Below are 18,408 nucleotides of genomic sequence, written 5' to 3' on the forward strand. Positions count from 1 at the left end.
GCTAGATCTCTAAGACAGGTGGGGGAAATGTACTTCTTAGTGCTAGTAGAAGCAACAAGTGGAAGAGGGCTTAAGTAGTTACAGCCTGTATCAGATGATAATGACACTGGTCTTGGGGCAAGGGTTTTACTTAGCCAGCTTGTCATCCATCTCATGTTACCAAAGTAGAAATGTCCTTCCTTTCCCCTAAACTCTGCTCTGGGCCCCAAGTTCTCTAATCTGATCAGCCATGAGTTAAATCCTCATGCAGACTCCCAAATCTATGTGACTAACCCGGATCTCCTAACTGCCTGTTGAATTTCTTAATATCATACCAAACTCCACACAATTAAAACTGAACTCATTATCTTCTCCCCACTCCCAAACCTGGCATCTTCTAATGTCCCTAATTTGAGAGCATCTCCATCTGGCCCAGTCACCCAAGTATGCCATTCTGCTAGCACCCTATTCTTTCCTCTCTGTTATCTAACACAACCAAGCAGTGACCTAGTCGTGTCCATCCTATCTCTACATCTCTGAAACTTGACTGCTTCTCTCTACATAGGTGGCCACCATGTTCAGGCCTTTCATCAACTCTGCCCTGAAACATTGTATTGATCTAATTGTTCACCCTTTCTTGAGTTTTTTTTCCCATCTTCCACAGAAATGCCAAAATAATCTTCTTAACCAGGTGTAATTATGTCATTTCATTACTCACAGCCCACCAGTGACGGGCTACAGATTACTCAGGGGCATTTCAGGCTCTCCACAGTCTAGCTCCAACCGAACGTTCCACAGACACATTTCATACTACTCTTCACCTAATTCTACATTCCTGCCAAAAAATGTACGACCTAATTAGTTTTAAACCCTGGTTCTGCCAGTATCTTAACTGTGAGATCTTGGGAAAGTCACTTCTCCTGCTTGGCTTCAGTTTCTTGTAATAAGGTAATTCAACTCATTTATCTCAAAAAGTACAGACCAAGTCAAAAAGCCAGTGGTTGTAGGAAGTCCAAATTAAAGAAAAAATTTAAGACAAAAAATTGGCTTCACTAGGTGGTTCAGTGGATAGAGCACCGGCCCTGGATTCAGGAATACCCGAGTTCAAATCTGACCTCAGACACTCAACACTTACTAGCTGTGTGACCTTAACCCTCATTGTCCAACCAAAAAAAAAAAATCACTAGGTAGACAGTGGATAGAGTACTGTACCTAAAGGCAAAGACTTGAGTTCAAATTCAGACTCAGACACTTACTAGCTGTGACCTAGGCAAGTCACTTAACTGCTGTCTGCCTCTGTAAAATGAGAATAACAGGGGCAGGTAGGTGGTGCAGTGAATAGAGCACCAGCCCTGTAGTCAGAAGGACCTGAGTTCAAATTTGACCTCAGACACTTTACACTTACTAGCTGTGTGAACTTGGGCAAGTCACTTAACCCTCATTGCCCTGCGGGGCCCCCCCCCCAAAAAAAGAGAGAGAGAGAGAGAGAGAGAGAGAGAGAGAGAGAATGAGAATAACAATAGCACCTACCTCCTAGGGCTGTGAAGATCAAGTGGGATTATATTTGTAAAGTGCTTAGTTAGCATGCCCAGAACAGAGTGTTTAGTAAATGCTTGGTTTCTTCCTTCTTTCCCTATTATATCCAAGTGAAAAGAATCCCACAGTCCTTTATCTGTAGCCCTCCTTATTCAAAGGGAGAACTGAAAATGCTCATTCAACAGCAAGCTATTTTATTTCAGAAAACACCAACATATTTTATTTCAGAGGTTTTTAATTCATCAAGAAGCCAATCTAAAAAAAAACAAACTACCCTGTTCTTCATATTCAAAGGTAACCCCAACGACTTACACCATCAATACAATTTGTTCTGAACTATTCTTCCAGGACTGTTTTGTATCATCAACATGCTCCCCCTAGTGAAACATGACATTCCCTTCAAAAGGTTAGCTGGTGGGGAGAAAAAGGACATAGCCCAATGTCCAAAGTAGTTCGTCATAGGATCATTTTTGTGAGTGGTAAGTCCAACTCTCTGATCTTACAAGAGGAAATCGAGACCTGTTATGGTAAAATGAATTGTTCAAGGCAACAAGGCTGCATAGCAGCCAGTTCTTCAACCACAAATTCAGCATTTTCCCTTTCATAGAGGCAAAAATGAAAGAAAGAATGAAAGAAAGAAAAAAAGAAAGACAGAAAAAGCTGCATAGGTTCCAAACACCCTAGCTCAATCTATCAGCCTCTTTTCTCTGCTGCAGGTAAAAACCTGCCTTGCCAGAGGGCAGAACTTTGATTCAGAGAACAAATGGGCAATTCATGAAGTGAGGCGCCATAAATGATTTGTCCCTTAATCTTGAAGGATTACATAGAATTTAATCAACAGCAGCATGTTCAGATAATAAATCAATTATAAAAATGCCAAGCAAATTACCTAAATTATACAGTATCATTGGAGAAGAAGTCACCCTGAAGGTTTATCAAGAGTACCTTAGGACCAACTTTACCTTTCACTCTTTAGCCACAGTAGCTAATTATTAGCAATAACACCACGATACAAATTACAAGTGAAGCAATCAAACACAAACATCAGACTCCCTCTGGGAGGGCAAAGTACTAAAAAGTGAGGGGAAAAAAGTCCAATTTTTCTCCCCTTTGGAATGTGATATAGAAGCCTCCCTGGGGTTGAGTTCCATTCATGTCTAAAGGAGATTTAAAATGTTGCTTTCAATCCAAGGAGGAACAATTATGATTATTAGTCTTGAAGGTGGAATTTATTTTGCCACCTTCCAAAAAGTGTTTGTTTTTTAAATTTTAGATTACCACTTTTCCCTTGTTTTTTTTTCCCCTTGTTTTTTTTGTTTTTTTTGTTTTTTTTGGTGAGGCAATTGGGGTTAAGTGACTTGCCCAGGGTCACACAGCTAGTACGAGTTAAGTGTCTGAGGCCGGATTTGAACTCAGGTCCTCCTGAATCCAGGGCCGGTGCTCTATCCACTGCGCCACCTAGCTGCCCCTTTCCCCTTGTTTTAAAAAGAAACACAAAGAGGGGCAGCTAGGTGGCGCAGTGGATAGAGCACCGGCCCTGGAGTCAGGAGGACCTGAGTTCAAATCCAGCCCCAGACACTTATCACTTACTAGCTGTGTGACCCTGAGCAAGTCACTTAACCCCAATTTCCTTACAAAAAAAAAATTTAAAAAGAAACACAAAGGGAGACAAAATGTTATTTGGATTCTCCCCTGTGGAGGAGGCAATTTAGATAAACTCATATATTCACCTGAACTTTAAAAAATAAAAATAAAAAAATAAAGAGAACTTTGCTTCCAAAGACTCCACCTCTTAAACTCCCCTGGAAAACTGAGCAATAGCAAATAACCCACGGTCAAGAGTGATGAAGAGCCTGCAAAGGTCATCAGAGAAGAGGGTTGTTCTTATCAAATCGAAGTCCAAACCCTGATTCACTTGAACCCTTTAACACTGGTACACATTGGGCAGCAGTCCTTCCATCTATGGGAGTGTCATTTTCTGAATAATCAAGACTTGTTGGCCAATACTAGTCAGGTGTGTAGACCATAAACAAAGCATCCTTAGATTCTGTGTAGGAACCATCTCCTTGGATTCTAAGAGAAGCAATCAGTGACATAGATTTAGGGCTGAAAGGTACTTTACTTTATAAGCCATTGAGGGGACAACCCCCTCATTTTACAGATGAGGAAACTGAGGCCCCAAAAGATTGACTTGCCCACAATCCCCCAGGTATTAAGGCAGCAAGATGGTACAGTGGATAATGTTAGTCCCGAGTTTAAATTTGACCTCAGACATTTGCTAGATATCTCTCTGAGCAAATCACTTAACCTATTTGCCTCAGTTTTCTCATCTGTAAAATGGGGATGAGAATAGCCCTTACCTCTCAGGGTTGTTTTGAGAATCAAGTGAGATAATAACTGCACAGTGATTGACATAATAGCTGGTACATAATAAATGCTCCGTAAATGTTAGTTGTTGTTGTTGTTGTTATTGTTATTATTATTATTATTATTATATGACAGAGCCCGGATTGAACCCAGGTAATTTTTTATGGGCAATAATGTCATTCCAACACAAGACTGATACATCTAATTGTACAAAGATAATTGACCGGTAGTAGCATCTCACCTTTGAAACACTGATAATTCAAAAAGCAAGCAAAATTCCTCCTAGATAAGACTAAGAGCCTCCCTGTCTTCAATGCAAAGATCTACACTGCAAGGCATTTTAATGTATGATTGGGCAGTGCCAGAAAAGCTAACATCGACATAATGCCTGCTCTCAACTTCATAGTATCTTACATTTATTAAGCAGGTGGGGCCTCACCACAACCCTGGGATGTATTCCATTTTACAAATTAATAAACTGAGGCTAGGAGAGCTTAAGCTCTCGGTCACAGTATCAAAAGGCCAGACTCCAAGCCAGGTTTTCTTAACTATATGCAGACCATCCACTGTGTCACATTATTCTCACCCATAAGCTTGCAGAAGAATGAAAAGCCTGCCTTTAATATGGAGTAACATGAGGTCTTAAACTTTCCATGACACTCTGAGAAGATACTGTTCACAAATGGAGTTGTTTTGTTGTTGTTTTAAAGCCAAGATTTAAAAAAGATAGTGCATTAAAAAATAGACTTTTCATTTACCAGAGGCCATTTGCTGTTGGGAGCTAGCTAGACACCCAAAACATAAAACTAAACCCAACAAAATTTACCACTCAGTAGGCAAATAAATAATGAAATTACTTATGGACAAGTTATGCAGATGAAAGATGCTCAGCAAATCTCTACTGAAGGAATAACTACATTCTGATAAGCCATTTTCATCTAATCCTTTTTTCAACTGCAAATTGTGAATAATTTTTGCCTCTCTCCTTCTCAAAGGGGTGTTATGAGAATGCGGTAATAGATACGAAAATGCTCTAAGGCAAACCAAAAAACTATATAAATTATATTTGCTTAAATTGACATTTCAAAAACCTGATAGTAGTCAAGTTATTTTAATTGCTTTTCTTTCCCTTAGTATCCTTCAGGTATAATTCAAGTAAAACAATTTTTATCTACTCTTCAAGGAAATCTGATTTATGTCCTTACTGCCCCAACTTCTGAGCATTTATTTCCTTTACCTACAAGATTAATTTTAAGATTTTTCTAAGCTATTACATACATTGTCTGATATAATAGGAAAAAAAACTATTCAAAATATGTCAGTCACTAGGGGCAGCTAGGTGGTGCAGTGGATAGAGCACTGGCCCTGGAGTCAGGAGTACCTGAATTCAAATCTGGCCTCAGACACTTAACACTTACTAGCTGTGTGACCCTGGGCAAGTCACTTAACCCCAATTGCCTCACTAAAAAAAAAAAAAAACTAAAAAAAACCCCCAAAATATGTCAGTCACAACGTGCTAACGTGACCTGAATTTGGGCATTGATAAAGAACTGCTTTACTGCCCACAAACTGTGTCAGGTAATCATATTTTCAATCGAATTATGCATACAAGATATCCTGCCAACCCAGATGTATCCCTTGGGAAAAGGGGGAAAAAAGATACCATGACTAAAAATGACAAAATGAACTTTTCTGATAACTCAAGTAAACTACTTGAACGGTCACCATAATGAAGCTGTGAAAAATGATTCAATTGTGAAAAACTATTTAGAATTTTGCAAAAAAAAAAAAGTAATTGTTCATACCCTTTGATCCAGAGATTCTATTACTGGGCATAAATGGGAGGAAGGGGAGGTCAAAACAAGGCCATACTCAACAAAAGAAACAGTATTTGTCCAACTATTAGGGGATGGTTGAAAAATTAGTTTGTGAATATATTATAATTTTGTTGCCTAATATGAATAATTCAGAGAAAATTGGAAAAATTTGTATGATTAGTGAAATAAGCAGAGCCTAAATATACATAAATGAAAAAAAAAACTTTAAAAAACACTAGAAGGAAGCCAAACTTGTATGATTTGAACATGTCCTGGTGAGTAGAATTTGGTTTTTTGTTGTTTTTTTATTTTTAACCGGGCAATGAGGGTTAAATGACTTGCCCAGAGTCACACAGCTAATAAGTGTCAAGTGTCTGAGACTGAGTTTGAACTCAGGGTCCTTCTTAATCCAGGGCCGGTGCTTTATTCACTGCGCTACCTACTTGCCCCCGAGTAGGTAGTATTTGGAAGGGAAAGGCAGGACTACTGGGGCAGAATGTTACATCCATTTATCAACATTAACCATTGTCGAACTATTTTTCCTCAATTTTTTAAAATAAAAAATTCACAAAGGCTGAAATGCTCTTATCGATTTAAAAACCAGACTAAAAGCATCTAAGAAATCTTCCAAATCACTTGTAAACTCCACCCAACATCCCCTTAAAAGTTTATTCTCCGAATTAAAATGTTATCAGCAAACATTGGAGGACCTGTTATATATAAAGTCCCATACTAGGTTCTGAAGGACACATAAAAATAACATTAAGACCTGATTGCCAGTTTAGTCTAGCAGGAGAACTCGCTCATTAAAAAACCTAATTCAAATGCAGCCTCTTCCATGAAAGCTTCCTTAAGAAGCTGTCTTTTAATAACTTTCCAATCAGGTCTCCCAGTGCACTGGTTTTCAATTCACCCATCTTTTTCATGTAAAGCACAAATAACTTTAGTTAATGCCATCATTCAGCCAATAGCATGTACACACTGGATAAGGGGCAAGGACTGTATCTAAATGTATTCCCTTCAATAACCACCAAAGGCCTACTGTATAGAAAGCAGTTATGTTTGAATAGTGGTCTTTCATGAGCCACATAAATACAGGCTTTTCAAGTACACAATTGAACCTCAGACTTTTTTTTGTTTAAAGTGGCCTAGAAACAAGTATAAAATGTTTTCCAAGGGGCATTCATTCCTATGAGGAAACATAACCAGCATCTTGTATTTTGAAGAGAGTAGAAAAACCAAAGCAAGTTTTCACAGAAGGGAGATTTTCCCTATCAATACAGTTGGTGTGGCAAAGGCTTCATTCAGGAAACAGCCTTTTTTGTAGAAGAAAAAAGCCCTTTCATAAGATAAAACCCCGTCACAGGTTAAGCCTGGGAAAGAATTTTAGCCTTCAGAGTTGTTTTTGTACACCAGTAAATCAACTCGTTTTCAGTCAAGAAAGCATAGCAAACTTGGAAATGCCACTACCTGTGTAAGACCAAAGTCTATTAAAGCAGCTCCCTCTCCTGGAAAACTTTTTGTACTAGGCTGGCTGTGTAGAATTCTTGTTCTACCTGAGTTGGCTGGAGATACATCACTGAATCCCTAAGCATGTTTACATTAAAGCAATGAGCTCCTTTAATGGAAACCAGAAAATGGGATTGTTGATTTAAGCAAGACAAGCCACAAATTCCTGCTATTTCCATTTAATCTTTTGGAACTTCAAAAAAAAAATCAATTTCCTCTATGTAACCTAACAATTGTATTTTTATTTTTTTTTTGGATAATGAAATTTGAGGGGCAGCTAGTGGTACAGTGGATAAAGCACCAGGCCTGGATTTAGGAGTACCAGAGTTCAAATCAGGCCTCAGACACTTGAGGCTAGCTGTGTGATCCTGGGCAAGTCACTTAACCCTAACTGCCCCACCCACCCCCCGAAAAATTTTGCAAAGAATGATTTGGAGGAACCCTAACAAGTCTCAAATTTCTCTGAGATAGACTTTGGAATCGCAAAGGCTAGGTTCAATTTCTGAGTTTATGATGCTTATTCTAAGACTGGACAAATGCACATCTTTAAAACCGGTTTCTCATTCTGTAAAATGGATGTAAATAGCACCTACCTCCCAATTGTTGAGATCACGTAAAGCTTTTTTAGTACTTGGAGGTGAGCAATGATTTACTTTATCGCATGTAAAGTAGATGGTTACTTTCATGATTCTATTCCTAAGTCTTTTTAAAATGCCATACAATGCTATTAAGTTTAAATAAAACTTTGGAAACCAACCTGACCAAATCTTTTAATGGTTACTTCCTTTGAATTCTTTGGATGCTTCTAGTCAAACTACTTAAAACTTGTAGTGTTAAAGTTGCTAAATGCAAACCAGGTAGCTGATGCCATTATGCTCAGGTGAGTGCAGAAAATTTCAGAAAAGCCTACTTTAGTCTGATCTAGAAGGGACCTTGGAAAAATAGCGCTCAATTCAACCCCTCATTTTGGAGGGGCTTATACATGGGGCAAGTTGCTCCTGTTAAGTGATTAGGGTACCTTTTAAAAAGGTAGACTGTATGTTTAAAATATTAAATTCAAATCCTTGGTTACTTGTTCTTAAAAACGTCTCCAGACTTTTAGAATTCTTCGCAACTTCAATTTGAGTTCCTGGTATCTTCGAAATTTTTATCCAATTTTAAATAACAGTTAAACCAAAGCAGCATAGGTCATTTCAAAAAACTCAAGCACTTTATCATTTGGCCCTTATCTTACCAGTCCCCAATTTACTAAGCTATACAACATCAAAAGTTGTCAACCATGCTACAGAAAAGTTTAAGAAATCTATGCTCTAAGAAAACGAGGTGCCACATCATTCACTAAATAGCTACTGGTCACTCAAAACATACTTGCCCATTTCTAGGGCAATAAAACTAGGGTCATTTGTTCCCCTTGCTGAACTTACCTTTTTAGAATGATCCTTTCCACCCCCCCCAAAAAAACCTTGCATATAGAATACTAATTTCCCTCTAGCTTATAAAATGAAGACTGAATAAAACCATTTCAGCCACTTAAAAGATAAACATACTTTGAAGCATACTATAATAGTACTCTTCTTCCTTTAATCCAAGTTATTAATCCTCATAACCTCATTTTTTGCCCTTTGGGAGTTTTCAAGGATTCTTTCAGACCTACCTTAGCCTTGAGGCATCCTTCCCATGTTTCCCCTCATTGTCTTCATACTTCTCATTTATACACTGAAGACAAGTATTTTATCATGCCTTTTCTAAAAACTGATCTATATGCAAGTGACTTTAGCAAGCTTTAGCAAAGCAAACTCAATCCATTTAAACTATTAGCAATCTCTAGGGTAAATTTGCTTATTTCTGTGCCTACTAAGTGCTTGATTTAGATTTCATTACAACTAACGGTAGCTGAAACTAGAAAAACTTTAGACTAATTGTATTTCCTGAAATACTGTTCCTAAATTCAAAGAGATGTCACATCAATAAATGAGTCCCTCCCCAGACCCTGAAAATACCCCATTACTTATTATTACCTTATTTTTAACATGCAAACTAAAAAGACTTAAAAAAACCAAGCATTTTGGGAATGCAACAACTTTATTGAAAGAAAAGTGCAGTGAAATTACTCAAAAGCTTGAAGAAACTTGAGGGAATTTAAACACCTCCCCTCAAGCGCAGGACCAAGTGCAGGGTAGATTCTTTCTGGATGTTGTAGTCAGACAGGGTACGCCCATCTTCCAGCTGCTTCCCGGCAAAGATCAATCTCTGCTGGTCTGGAGGGATGCCTTCCTTGTCCTGGATCTTTGCCTTGACATTCTCAATGGTGTCACTGGGTTCCACTTCAAGGGTGATGGTCTTGCCAGTCAAGGTCTTCACAAAGATCTGCATCCCACCTCTGAGACGAAGGACCAAGTGCAGGGTAGATTCTTTCTGGATGTTGTAGTCAGACAGGGTGCGACCATCTTCCAGCTGCTTCCCGGCAAAGATCAGTCTCTGCTGGTCTGGGGGGATGCCTTCCTTATCCTGGATCTTTGCCTTGACATTCTCAATGGTGTCACTGGGCTCCACTTCAAGGGTGATGGTCTTGCCAGTCAAGGTCTTCACAAAGATCTGCATCCCACCTCTGAGACGAAGGACCAAGTGCAGGGTAGATTCTTTCTGGATGTTGTAGTCAGACAGGGTGCGGCCATCTTCCAGCTGCTTCCCGGCAAAGATCAGTCTCTGCTGGTCTGGAGGGATGCCTTCCTTGTCCTGAATCTTTGCCTTGACATTCTCAATGGTGTCACTGGGTTCCACTTCAAGGGTGATGGTCTTGCCAGTCAAGGTCTTCACAAAGATCTGCATCCCACCTCTGAGACGAAGGACCAAGTGCAGGGTAGATTCTTTCTGGATGTTGTAGTCAGACAGGGTGCGGCCATCTTCCAGCTGCTTCCCGGCAAAGATCAGTCTCTGCTGGTCTGGGGGGATGCCTTCCTTGTCCTGGATCTTTGCCTTGACATTCTCAATGGTGTCACTGGGCTCCACTTCAAGGGTGATGGTCTTGCCAGTCAAGGTCTTCACAAAGATCTGCATCCCACCTCTGAGACGAAGGACCAAGTGCAGGGTAGATTCTTTCTGGATGTTGTAGTCAGACAGGGTGCGACCATCTTCCAGCTGCTTCCCGGCAAAGATCAGTCTCTGCTGGTCTGGGGGGATGCCTTCCTTGTCCTGGATCTTTGCCTTGACATTCTCAATGGTGTCACTGGGCTCCACTTCAAGGGTGATGGTCTTGCCAGTCAAGGTCTTCACAAAGATCTGCATCCCACCTCTGAGACGAAGGACCAAGTGCAGGGTAGATTCTTTCTGGATGTTGTAGTCAGACAGGGTGCGACCATCTTCCAGCTGCTTCCCGGCAAAGATCAGTCTCTGCTGGTCTGGGGGGATGCCTTCCTTATCCTGGATCTTTGCCTTGACATTCTCAATGGTGTCACTGGGCTCCACTTCAAGGGTGATGGTCTTGCCAGTCAAGGTCTTCACAAAGATCTGCATCCCACCTCTGAGACGAAGGACCAAGTGCAGGGTAGATTCTTTCTGGATGTTGTAGTCAGACAGGGTGCGGCCATCTTCCAGCTGCTTCCCGGCAAAGATCAATCTCTGTTGGTCTGGGGGGATGCCTTCCTTGTCTTGGATTTTAGCCTTGACATTCTCAATGGTGTCACTGGGCTCCACTTCAAGGGTGATGGTCTTGCCAGTCAAGGTCTTCACAAAGATCTGCATTGTCTGTTAAAATAGAAAGGAAAAACTTTAGAACACTGTTAATTGTTGCTGTCCTTATCTTTAAAAAGAGATTTAAGGGAATCAGCTAGGTGGCGCAGTGGATAGAGCACTGGCCCTGGATTCAGGAGGAACTCAGTTCAAATCAGGTCCCAGACACTTGATGCTTACTGCATGACCTTGGGCAAGTCACTTAACCCTCATTGCCCATCAAAAAAAGAGAAAGCTAGAAAACCAATTCAGCAGTCTGTCTAGAAACTGGCAAGTAAATTTTGGGGAAAAAACCCACAACCCCCCCATTCCTACTACTTAGCAATTAGCAAAAATAATTCAGTTTAAGGCAAGGATTAAAGGAGAGCAATTTAACCCAACCTTACATCAAAGTGTTTTTTAAAAATACACTTAAAGAACCACGTAAATGATGTAAAAAGGTTCATCCTACAATCTCATTTTCTTTGCCTCATACGTGGGAGAGAAAAAAGAATTTAACCCAACCTTAGGGCTACTGTATCCTTCATGCCTAAAAACCAAGCATTAAAGAAAAAAAAAATGTAACCCTCAAAGGACCAAGCTACTAATGTAAAAATTTTATTTTGGAATAAAAAAAGTTTACCCATCTATTGTAAAGGTGGTAAAGAAAGGAAAATTTAATCCAACCTTAATTTCTCTACACCCTTCACATCTAAAAACCAAACGTTAATAAAAAAAAATTAAACGTTAAAAGGACCAAGCAACTAACGTAAAAACGATTATTATTTTATTTAGAAATTTACAAGGTTCATCCCTATCTTTGCCTTATAGGTGATGAGAAAAAGGGGGCTTTCTGTGCCCTTCATATCTAGAACCCAAATATCAAAAACATTTTTCAAAACAATGGAAGTGCCAAAGGACTGTTGTAAAATTATTACTATTTTATTTCAAACTGAAATAAGGTTCATCTTACTCTCTTCTTTGCCTTACAGGAGAGAAAAAATCTGCCATGACGCAGCTCGGTCTTTTTTAACGCTTAACGGAAGGAGGGGCAAACACCCAGACTTACTTCCTTTTCGCCAGGGCCCCTGTCCCTTCTCCTGACTTAAGTCCTGCAGTATCCACCCCGGCCCCCACCTGACAGTGCCCCTTGACCGGCAAAAGAAAGCCCATCTCGAGCCAGGCTGCTCACCGCCCTCTATCCCGGATGAGCGGACAGAGAAGGGGAGGAGCCGGGCCACGTGACGTGATGAGCGAATAGAGGGGAGACCCCTCCCCCTCCCCTCGACGCGCCGCGTACTTCCTCCCGGCCCTGCCCCACCCCGTGCGCACAGACCGACGTACCGCGTCTTCCCTTACTTCCCGCCCGCCACGCGCCCCGCCCCCCGTAGGCCCGGCTTTGCTTTCCTTTCCCTCTTCTGCAGGGGGCGCGCTTCCTCGGAAGTCCCGGATGAAAGCGCCCCCGCCCCCTCCCCCCTCAGCGGCTCTCCCAATAAGGATCCCTAGTCCTCGCTCCCGGATCCCCCGCGGTCCCGAGACCTGGTCTCCCGCCCTCGCGGGGGGCTTCGTCTCGTCACGGCTCGCCACCAGCAGCCATCTTGCAGGCTTCTTTACCTCCCTTCTTTCTCCCCTCCCCCCTCCCCCCTCCCCCACCAGCCGGTCGGCGACCTAGGGCCAAAATAAACCGCCACCTCAATCTTGCGCCAATCCCCCCAAACTCGCGTAGCCCGTAGCCCGGCAGCCACAAAGCCCACCCCACCCGCAACCCCACCCCTCCCGGGGGTCCGCGCTGTACGGCGTCCCCTCCCCCCCTCACCAAGCGGTGGCGACGGCGACACACACACTGAACAAGAGAGTCAGCTCCGGTCCTCGGCGGATCTAACTGCGCCACACCCGGCGCGTCCTTATATAGGGACGCTGCGGCGGTTCTATGAGAGATCCATCCGCGGAAACGCCGAGAAGGGACTATTTCTCTCACGCTAGCACCACACCCCCAACGCAGAAGAACAAGGCCACCGCTCCCGCCGCCCCCCCGACCGCACTCAAGTCGATGGTTTCCTCTCACAAACCCCTCCCGTGCTGGTTTAAGGAACTGGTTAACGAGAAGCCCTCGGAAGGGGGAGGGGACCATAACGTGGAGCGGAGGGATTCGAGACGTTCGAAAGGAGTGCTTCGACTGCGGCGGACGTGGATCCCGAGGAGGGGGAGGGGCGGCAGAGAGGAGGGGGAGGCTGGGCTGGCGCCAAAATCCGGCTTGGCTCAACGGAACGAACTCCCCCACCCCCACCTTCCTCTCAGGGGCCGACCCCTCCCACCTCACTCCCAGCTCCCCGCGGGGCTCGCCCGTTGGGCCCGAACGCCCAGGCCGCAGCTAGGGGTGGGGGTGGGGTGCAGACAAACAAAAAAAGCGGAAGGCTTTCCTTGGGCCCTCGTCCAGGAGACCCCGCGGTCTGTCCCTAAAAGAGGCCGCCCCTCCCCCAACGGCTTTCTCCAAGACTCTGGGATTTGAGGTTCCCCTCCCCCTCCATTTTACACAGCCCGTCTGGGCCTCAGTTTCCTCATCTGTCAAATGAGGGGGCCGGACTCCAAGGCCCCTTCCAGCTCTTTAGCCTGGGATTTTCCTATGACTGAAGCCGAATGAGGGTCTTCCCGTCCCTTGGCCTCTGTGAATCAGAACAGTTACGAGCCTAATAATGAAACCATGGTTTTGCACAAAGTGCCCTCCCCGCCCCCGTAACCCCAGCTTCAATGACCTCACACACAGATTATCTAAACTAGGGCTGAATAGAGACCTACAATAAGACTTCCCTAAGGGTAGGGGTCCTTTCCTCACTGGTAGGCATTTAATAAATGCTTATTGACTGAAAATTAGTGTGTTCCTTGGTTAAATCAGGAAGTTAAGAGAGTCCTTCAGTGTTAAGCCCCTTGCTCACAACACCACGCTAGCAGGAGAGTGGTCATCGGCTTGCTCCTCTCTTCACCTCTGATTCCTGGGTCCCAGCTTCCTTCAGGTCTGCTAAATTTCCACTTCCTACAAGGGACTTTTCTCAATACCTCTTTTTTTTTTTTCCGGGGTGGTAATGAGGGTTAAGTAACTTGCTCAGGGTCACACAGCTAGCGTCAAGTGTCTGAGGTCACATTTGAACTCACGTCCTCCTGAATCCAGGGCTGGTGCTTTATCCACTTTGACACCTAGCTGCCCCCTTAATCCCTCTTTTTTTTTTCCTTAGTGAGGCAATTAGGGTTAAGTGACTTGCCCAAGGTCACACAGCTAGTAAGTGTTAAGTGTCTGAAGCTAGATTTGAACTCAGGTCCTCCTGACTCCAGGGCTGGTGCTCTCTCCACGTCGCCACCTAACTGCCCCTCCATCCCTCTTAATGCCAGCTTCTTCCCTCTGTCCATTATCTCCAGTTTATCCTGTATATATCTTATTTATATTTGTAGTTTGCATGTTATCTCCTCCCCCCCTTTAGACTTGTAGGATCCCTGAGGGCAGGGACTGCCTTTTGCCTCTTTTTGCCTCCCCCAATGCTTAGCACAGTGCCTAACACAAAGCAGACACTTAGTAAATGTTGGTTAACCTGACCCAAAGACTAGTAAAGATGGTTAATAAAGATCGTTGTCCAACTCCAAGGTGAGGCTAAGAAATATTGACTGGGTTCTTGGGCAAAAATTGCAGTTTGATGTCTTGGATGGGACAAGTTGTTAAACTATAAACGTCTAATCCATAAAGTGTTCTATTATTCCCCTGGGCCTCAGTTTCCTCATCAGTAAAATGAAGGGATTGAACTAGATGAGCCCCAAGGTCTCTTCTAACTCTAGATCTAGGGTCCTCTGTTCAATAAAGTCCTTTCCAACTCCAAATTCTTGTTCCTTAGATCTTTTGGCAAAAATAGACAACTTTGGGGGCAGCTAGCTGTGTGACCCTGGGCAAGTCACTTAACCCCCATTGCCCTGCCCCCCCCCAAAAAAAAGACAACCTTCACATCTGCCATTTCCTTCACCCATACAGACCTTGTGTTGCCACACCCATGAGTTTACCACTGGCCATCCTCCCAATATACCAAGAGCTTTCCTTGAGTGCCGAAGTCCCTAGGCTGCCAGAGGAACACAAGATCTGTCTATCCCTTGCTCTCCCCTCCATGGCCAGCACATCTTTTTCAATAGTTAATTTCTTTGATGTCATCCTTCCTAATCTGTAATGTGGGCCAGCCTCTTCATCTCTCTCCCATCTACCTCTACATTGCCCTTTGTGCCATGCTCACCTTCAATGCCATTCGGCATCAGAAGAATGAAATGCTGACTGTTCCAGGGACAAACTAGGAATCTTGACAACTCTGCTTTTTCCCAAAAGTAGTCCAATCTGCCAGCCTCCCCCTACTTAACTCTGGTCCAGGATGGAAGACTTCTATAGGGTATCCAACATGCTACTCCTGTCCTAGTCTGGACAATAAACATTCCATCATTTTTATCCACTTGGTTTTCCAGGTGTGGATAGTAAAGCCTAGAGTCTTTGAGTAGGTATGGATCCCATTTAGAAGACTGTGAGGTTTCTGGGTCTCTTTCTACCCATACACCTTCAAGGCCACAAGAACATTTAGAGGGCTTCAGATGCATGACGCCTTTTCCACAAGGACTCAGGCAAACCCCTGTTTTATACCTCAGTTAATGCTACTAATCACGGGAATTGTAAAACAAGGCTCTCTGTTCTATCTTTCTGTATAAATCCTGTTCCACTGCATGATTCTGACATGCATAAACTATATTTAAAAATAAACACAGAATGCAGAAAAGGAAAGCAGAGACAAATGTGTTTAAATATAATTACTATATAAATAAGACCTAAATAACTCATAAATGCACAACATATATACATAATGTGTGTTTATATAAATACAAATATACCTCCTGTACCCTTCCCAGCAACCCCTCCCCCACCTTTCCGGATTAAATATTATTAGTTTTTTTTGTTCCAATCTCTAACCCTCCTAATACTTTTGTTTGTTTTGGTTTTGGTTTTGGTGAGGCAATTGGGGTTAAGTGACTTGCCCAGGGTCACACAGCTAGTAAGTGTTAAGTGTTGGAGGCCAGATTTCAACTCCTCCTGAATCCAGGGCATGTGCTCTATCGACTGCCTAATACTTTTTCAAAAGCAAAGTAAGCAAGGGCAGCAACATCTTCCCTCTGAGCTATTCTTTATCCCTCAAAATTCTAATAGGTTTTTTTCTCCTTCCAATTTTCATTTTTTAAAACTGTACCTAGGGGACATTAAAAATAAGTTCCAGTGACATTTAGCTTAGCTCAGAAATCCCTCCCAAGAGGCTAAGGTGTTTTATGATGTCAGTCAGGTGTTTATTTATGTTGTTGTTTGATGGAATCTTGCCACAGAGGGATTGTTGGTAAACCGTATCACCAGAGTGAAATGATTTCCACAGGGGTAGAGGACCCACTTAAGAAAAGGAAAATAGAGCCACAAATAAATGGCTACCAGTTAGAGTTGATTGAATTGACTATTTACTTACAATCACAATAATTCCCTTTCCTAATGTTGAATATTAAATATAGTTTTCGTACCCATCCTCCTACAAGATAATAAACAGGTCAGAGACATCAATAATATCTCCTACAATTTGTTCACCTAGATCAGAGGAGGCTATTTCTGTCTCTCTTACCAGAAGTAGTTACCTCACAGAAACCAGATCAGAGAATGGATAGGAAAAACATAATACCAATTTAATATTTTGTCCCAAGAAGAAAAACATAACACATGATCATGTGGAGACTTCCCTAAGAGAGAAGCTTGGGGGGGGGGACTTCCCATTTCTGAGGGTATATATGGTTTTTTGGCTCACTGGTTACAAAATAACTTCATTGGCATGGTACAGATCAACCCATTACAAATGTAAATCAGTTAAACAATACAAATCAGTTTAACAGCTCAACTTAAAGCAGATGCCAATGGATAGGTGGAAACAGGAACAGGTGTTATCAGAGACAAGGAGGTCTCTCTTCCTGGGGAAGAAGATAGTGAATGGGAATTTCAAAGGGGCATTTGAGTTTGTTTATTCTCTTGGGGAAAGTAAATAGGAACTATCAGGTTCACTTTGAAGTCTTTGAGCAAAGGGCATTTTGCTCCTATTAATGCAGGGTCTCAAAATTCAAAAGGATAGCATAGTAAGGTACCTCCATCAAATCCAGGTGATCCATATATTCATATTAACATTAATAACCTACATTGCTGTATCTGCCAGCTCCCCATATGCATTTAAAGTGCCTATTATTTGGACAGTTTTTCAATTATAGATAGGAAATTGGGAGATGGAAGAGTCTTTTGGGCATCTACATGAAAGGCCCTTATCTTACAGCTAAAGAAGCAAGCCCAATGACTGGCTCAAAGTCAAAACAACAGAAACATAACAAGACAGGGGGGAAATTCCTTTTACATACATATGTACATATATTTGATACCTATAAATGTCTTCTAGATTTATGTTATATTTCATATACTCTGTTTTTATATAATCTACATAAAGTTGATTGCTTGATAATTATTAAATATAATCAATGATATACATTTCTAGAATTTTATTTTCTATTATATGTATTTTAAATCTCTGCAGTCAGAAAATATATTTCCCTTTCTGACTCTTAAATTTTCTTTTAATAGAAATCTTCATACACTTTAAACTATTTATTTTTAAGTATTTAAAATACAGCCCTTTAGGCCAACACTGACATCCATATTACTGAACGTTGAAATGTACAATGGAGGTTTAAAAGAATCTCCCTCCCCCTTTCCTGCTTAAGCACAGGATGGGAACAAGTCACGTTTCTTTTCAGGCTGACCTAGTTTCATGTGAACACCACACCCCGCTTTTGTTTTTTTTGCTGGTGTGCAGTAAAGTTGGTGATTAATGTACACAATCAGTTGGGTCACAAGTTTTGAAAGATCAGGAGAGAAAACAGCTGTTAGGATAGAGGCAGGGGCTGGTGATGACCTAGATTTCAGGAGGTGGGGGGAAGGGACGAGATCCAAATTGAAAAATAGAGATCGTGAAGCCTGGCCCCTCCCCGACTCCTTTGCCAATGTTGGGGGTGCACAGGGGTGGGATAATGCCTGCACTTTCAGATTTTTAAATGTATGCATTGGTCTGGCTCTCTGAGGGAAGGATAGGAAAACGAAATAGATCAATAAAAATGTGTTTGTTTTTCTTTACTGTAGATCTTATGATGAGGGGTTGGGAAGATCCTTGTTTGACAATTAACGCCTAGAAATTCAAGGACGGAGCCCAACTACTGCTCAGGAGGATTTGACTCCAAGGATCTGTCTCAAGGCCAAGGGCCTGGGGATGGGGAGACGTACGAGGGAAGAAGGACAACGGTCAGGAAGGAGAGAGTGGTTCTCTGGGTCACCTTGGTGGCAGGGTGTCTTTCTCACTGCTTTGCTTTCTAAGCAGAAGCTGGGCTTGGCCCTAGTAACAGATGCCCCTTT

The 18,408-nt window shown here is 42.3% G+C and overlaps 1 protein-coding gene across 2 annotated transcripts; it reads right to left on the reverse strand.

The window, feature by feature from the left end:
* Positions 1–9,271: 9,271 nt before the first annotated feature.
* Positions 9,272–13,062, reverse strand: UBC (ubiquitin C). 2 transcript variants are annotated; one of them, XM_043985546.1, is made up of 2 exons: positions 12,733–13,062; positions 9,272–10,952 (listed from the first exon to the last, which is right to left on the reverse strand). In XM_043985546.1, exons 1-2 carry the CDS (start codon positions 13,045–13,047, stop codon positions 9,348–9,350), a joined length of 1,920 nt encoding a protein of 639 aa, XP_043841481.1. In that variant the 5' UTR covers positions 13,048–13,062; the 3' UTR covers positions 9,272–9,347. The 2 variants fall into 2 exon arrangements, with proteins under 2 accessions (XP_043841481.1, XP_043841488.1); XM_043985553.1 differs by having other exon boundaries at positions 12,759–12,892.
* Between the last annotated feature and the right edge of the window lie 5,346 nt (positions 13,063–18,408).

Source organism: Dromiciops gliroides, chromosome 1 (genome assembly GCF_019393635.1).
Source record: "Dromiciops gliroides isolate mDroGli1 chromosome 1, mDroGli1.pri, whole genome shotgun sequence".
Lineage (NCBI taxonomy): Eukaryota > Metazoa > Chordata > Mammalia > Microbiotheria > Microbiotheriidae > Dromiciops > Dromiciops gliroides.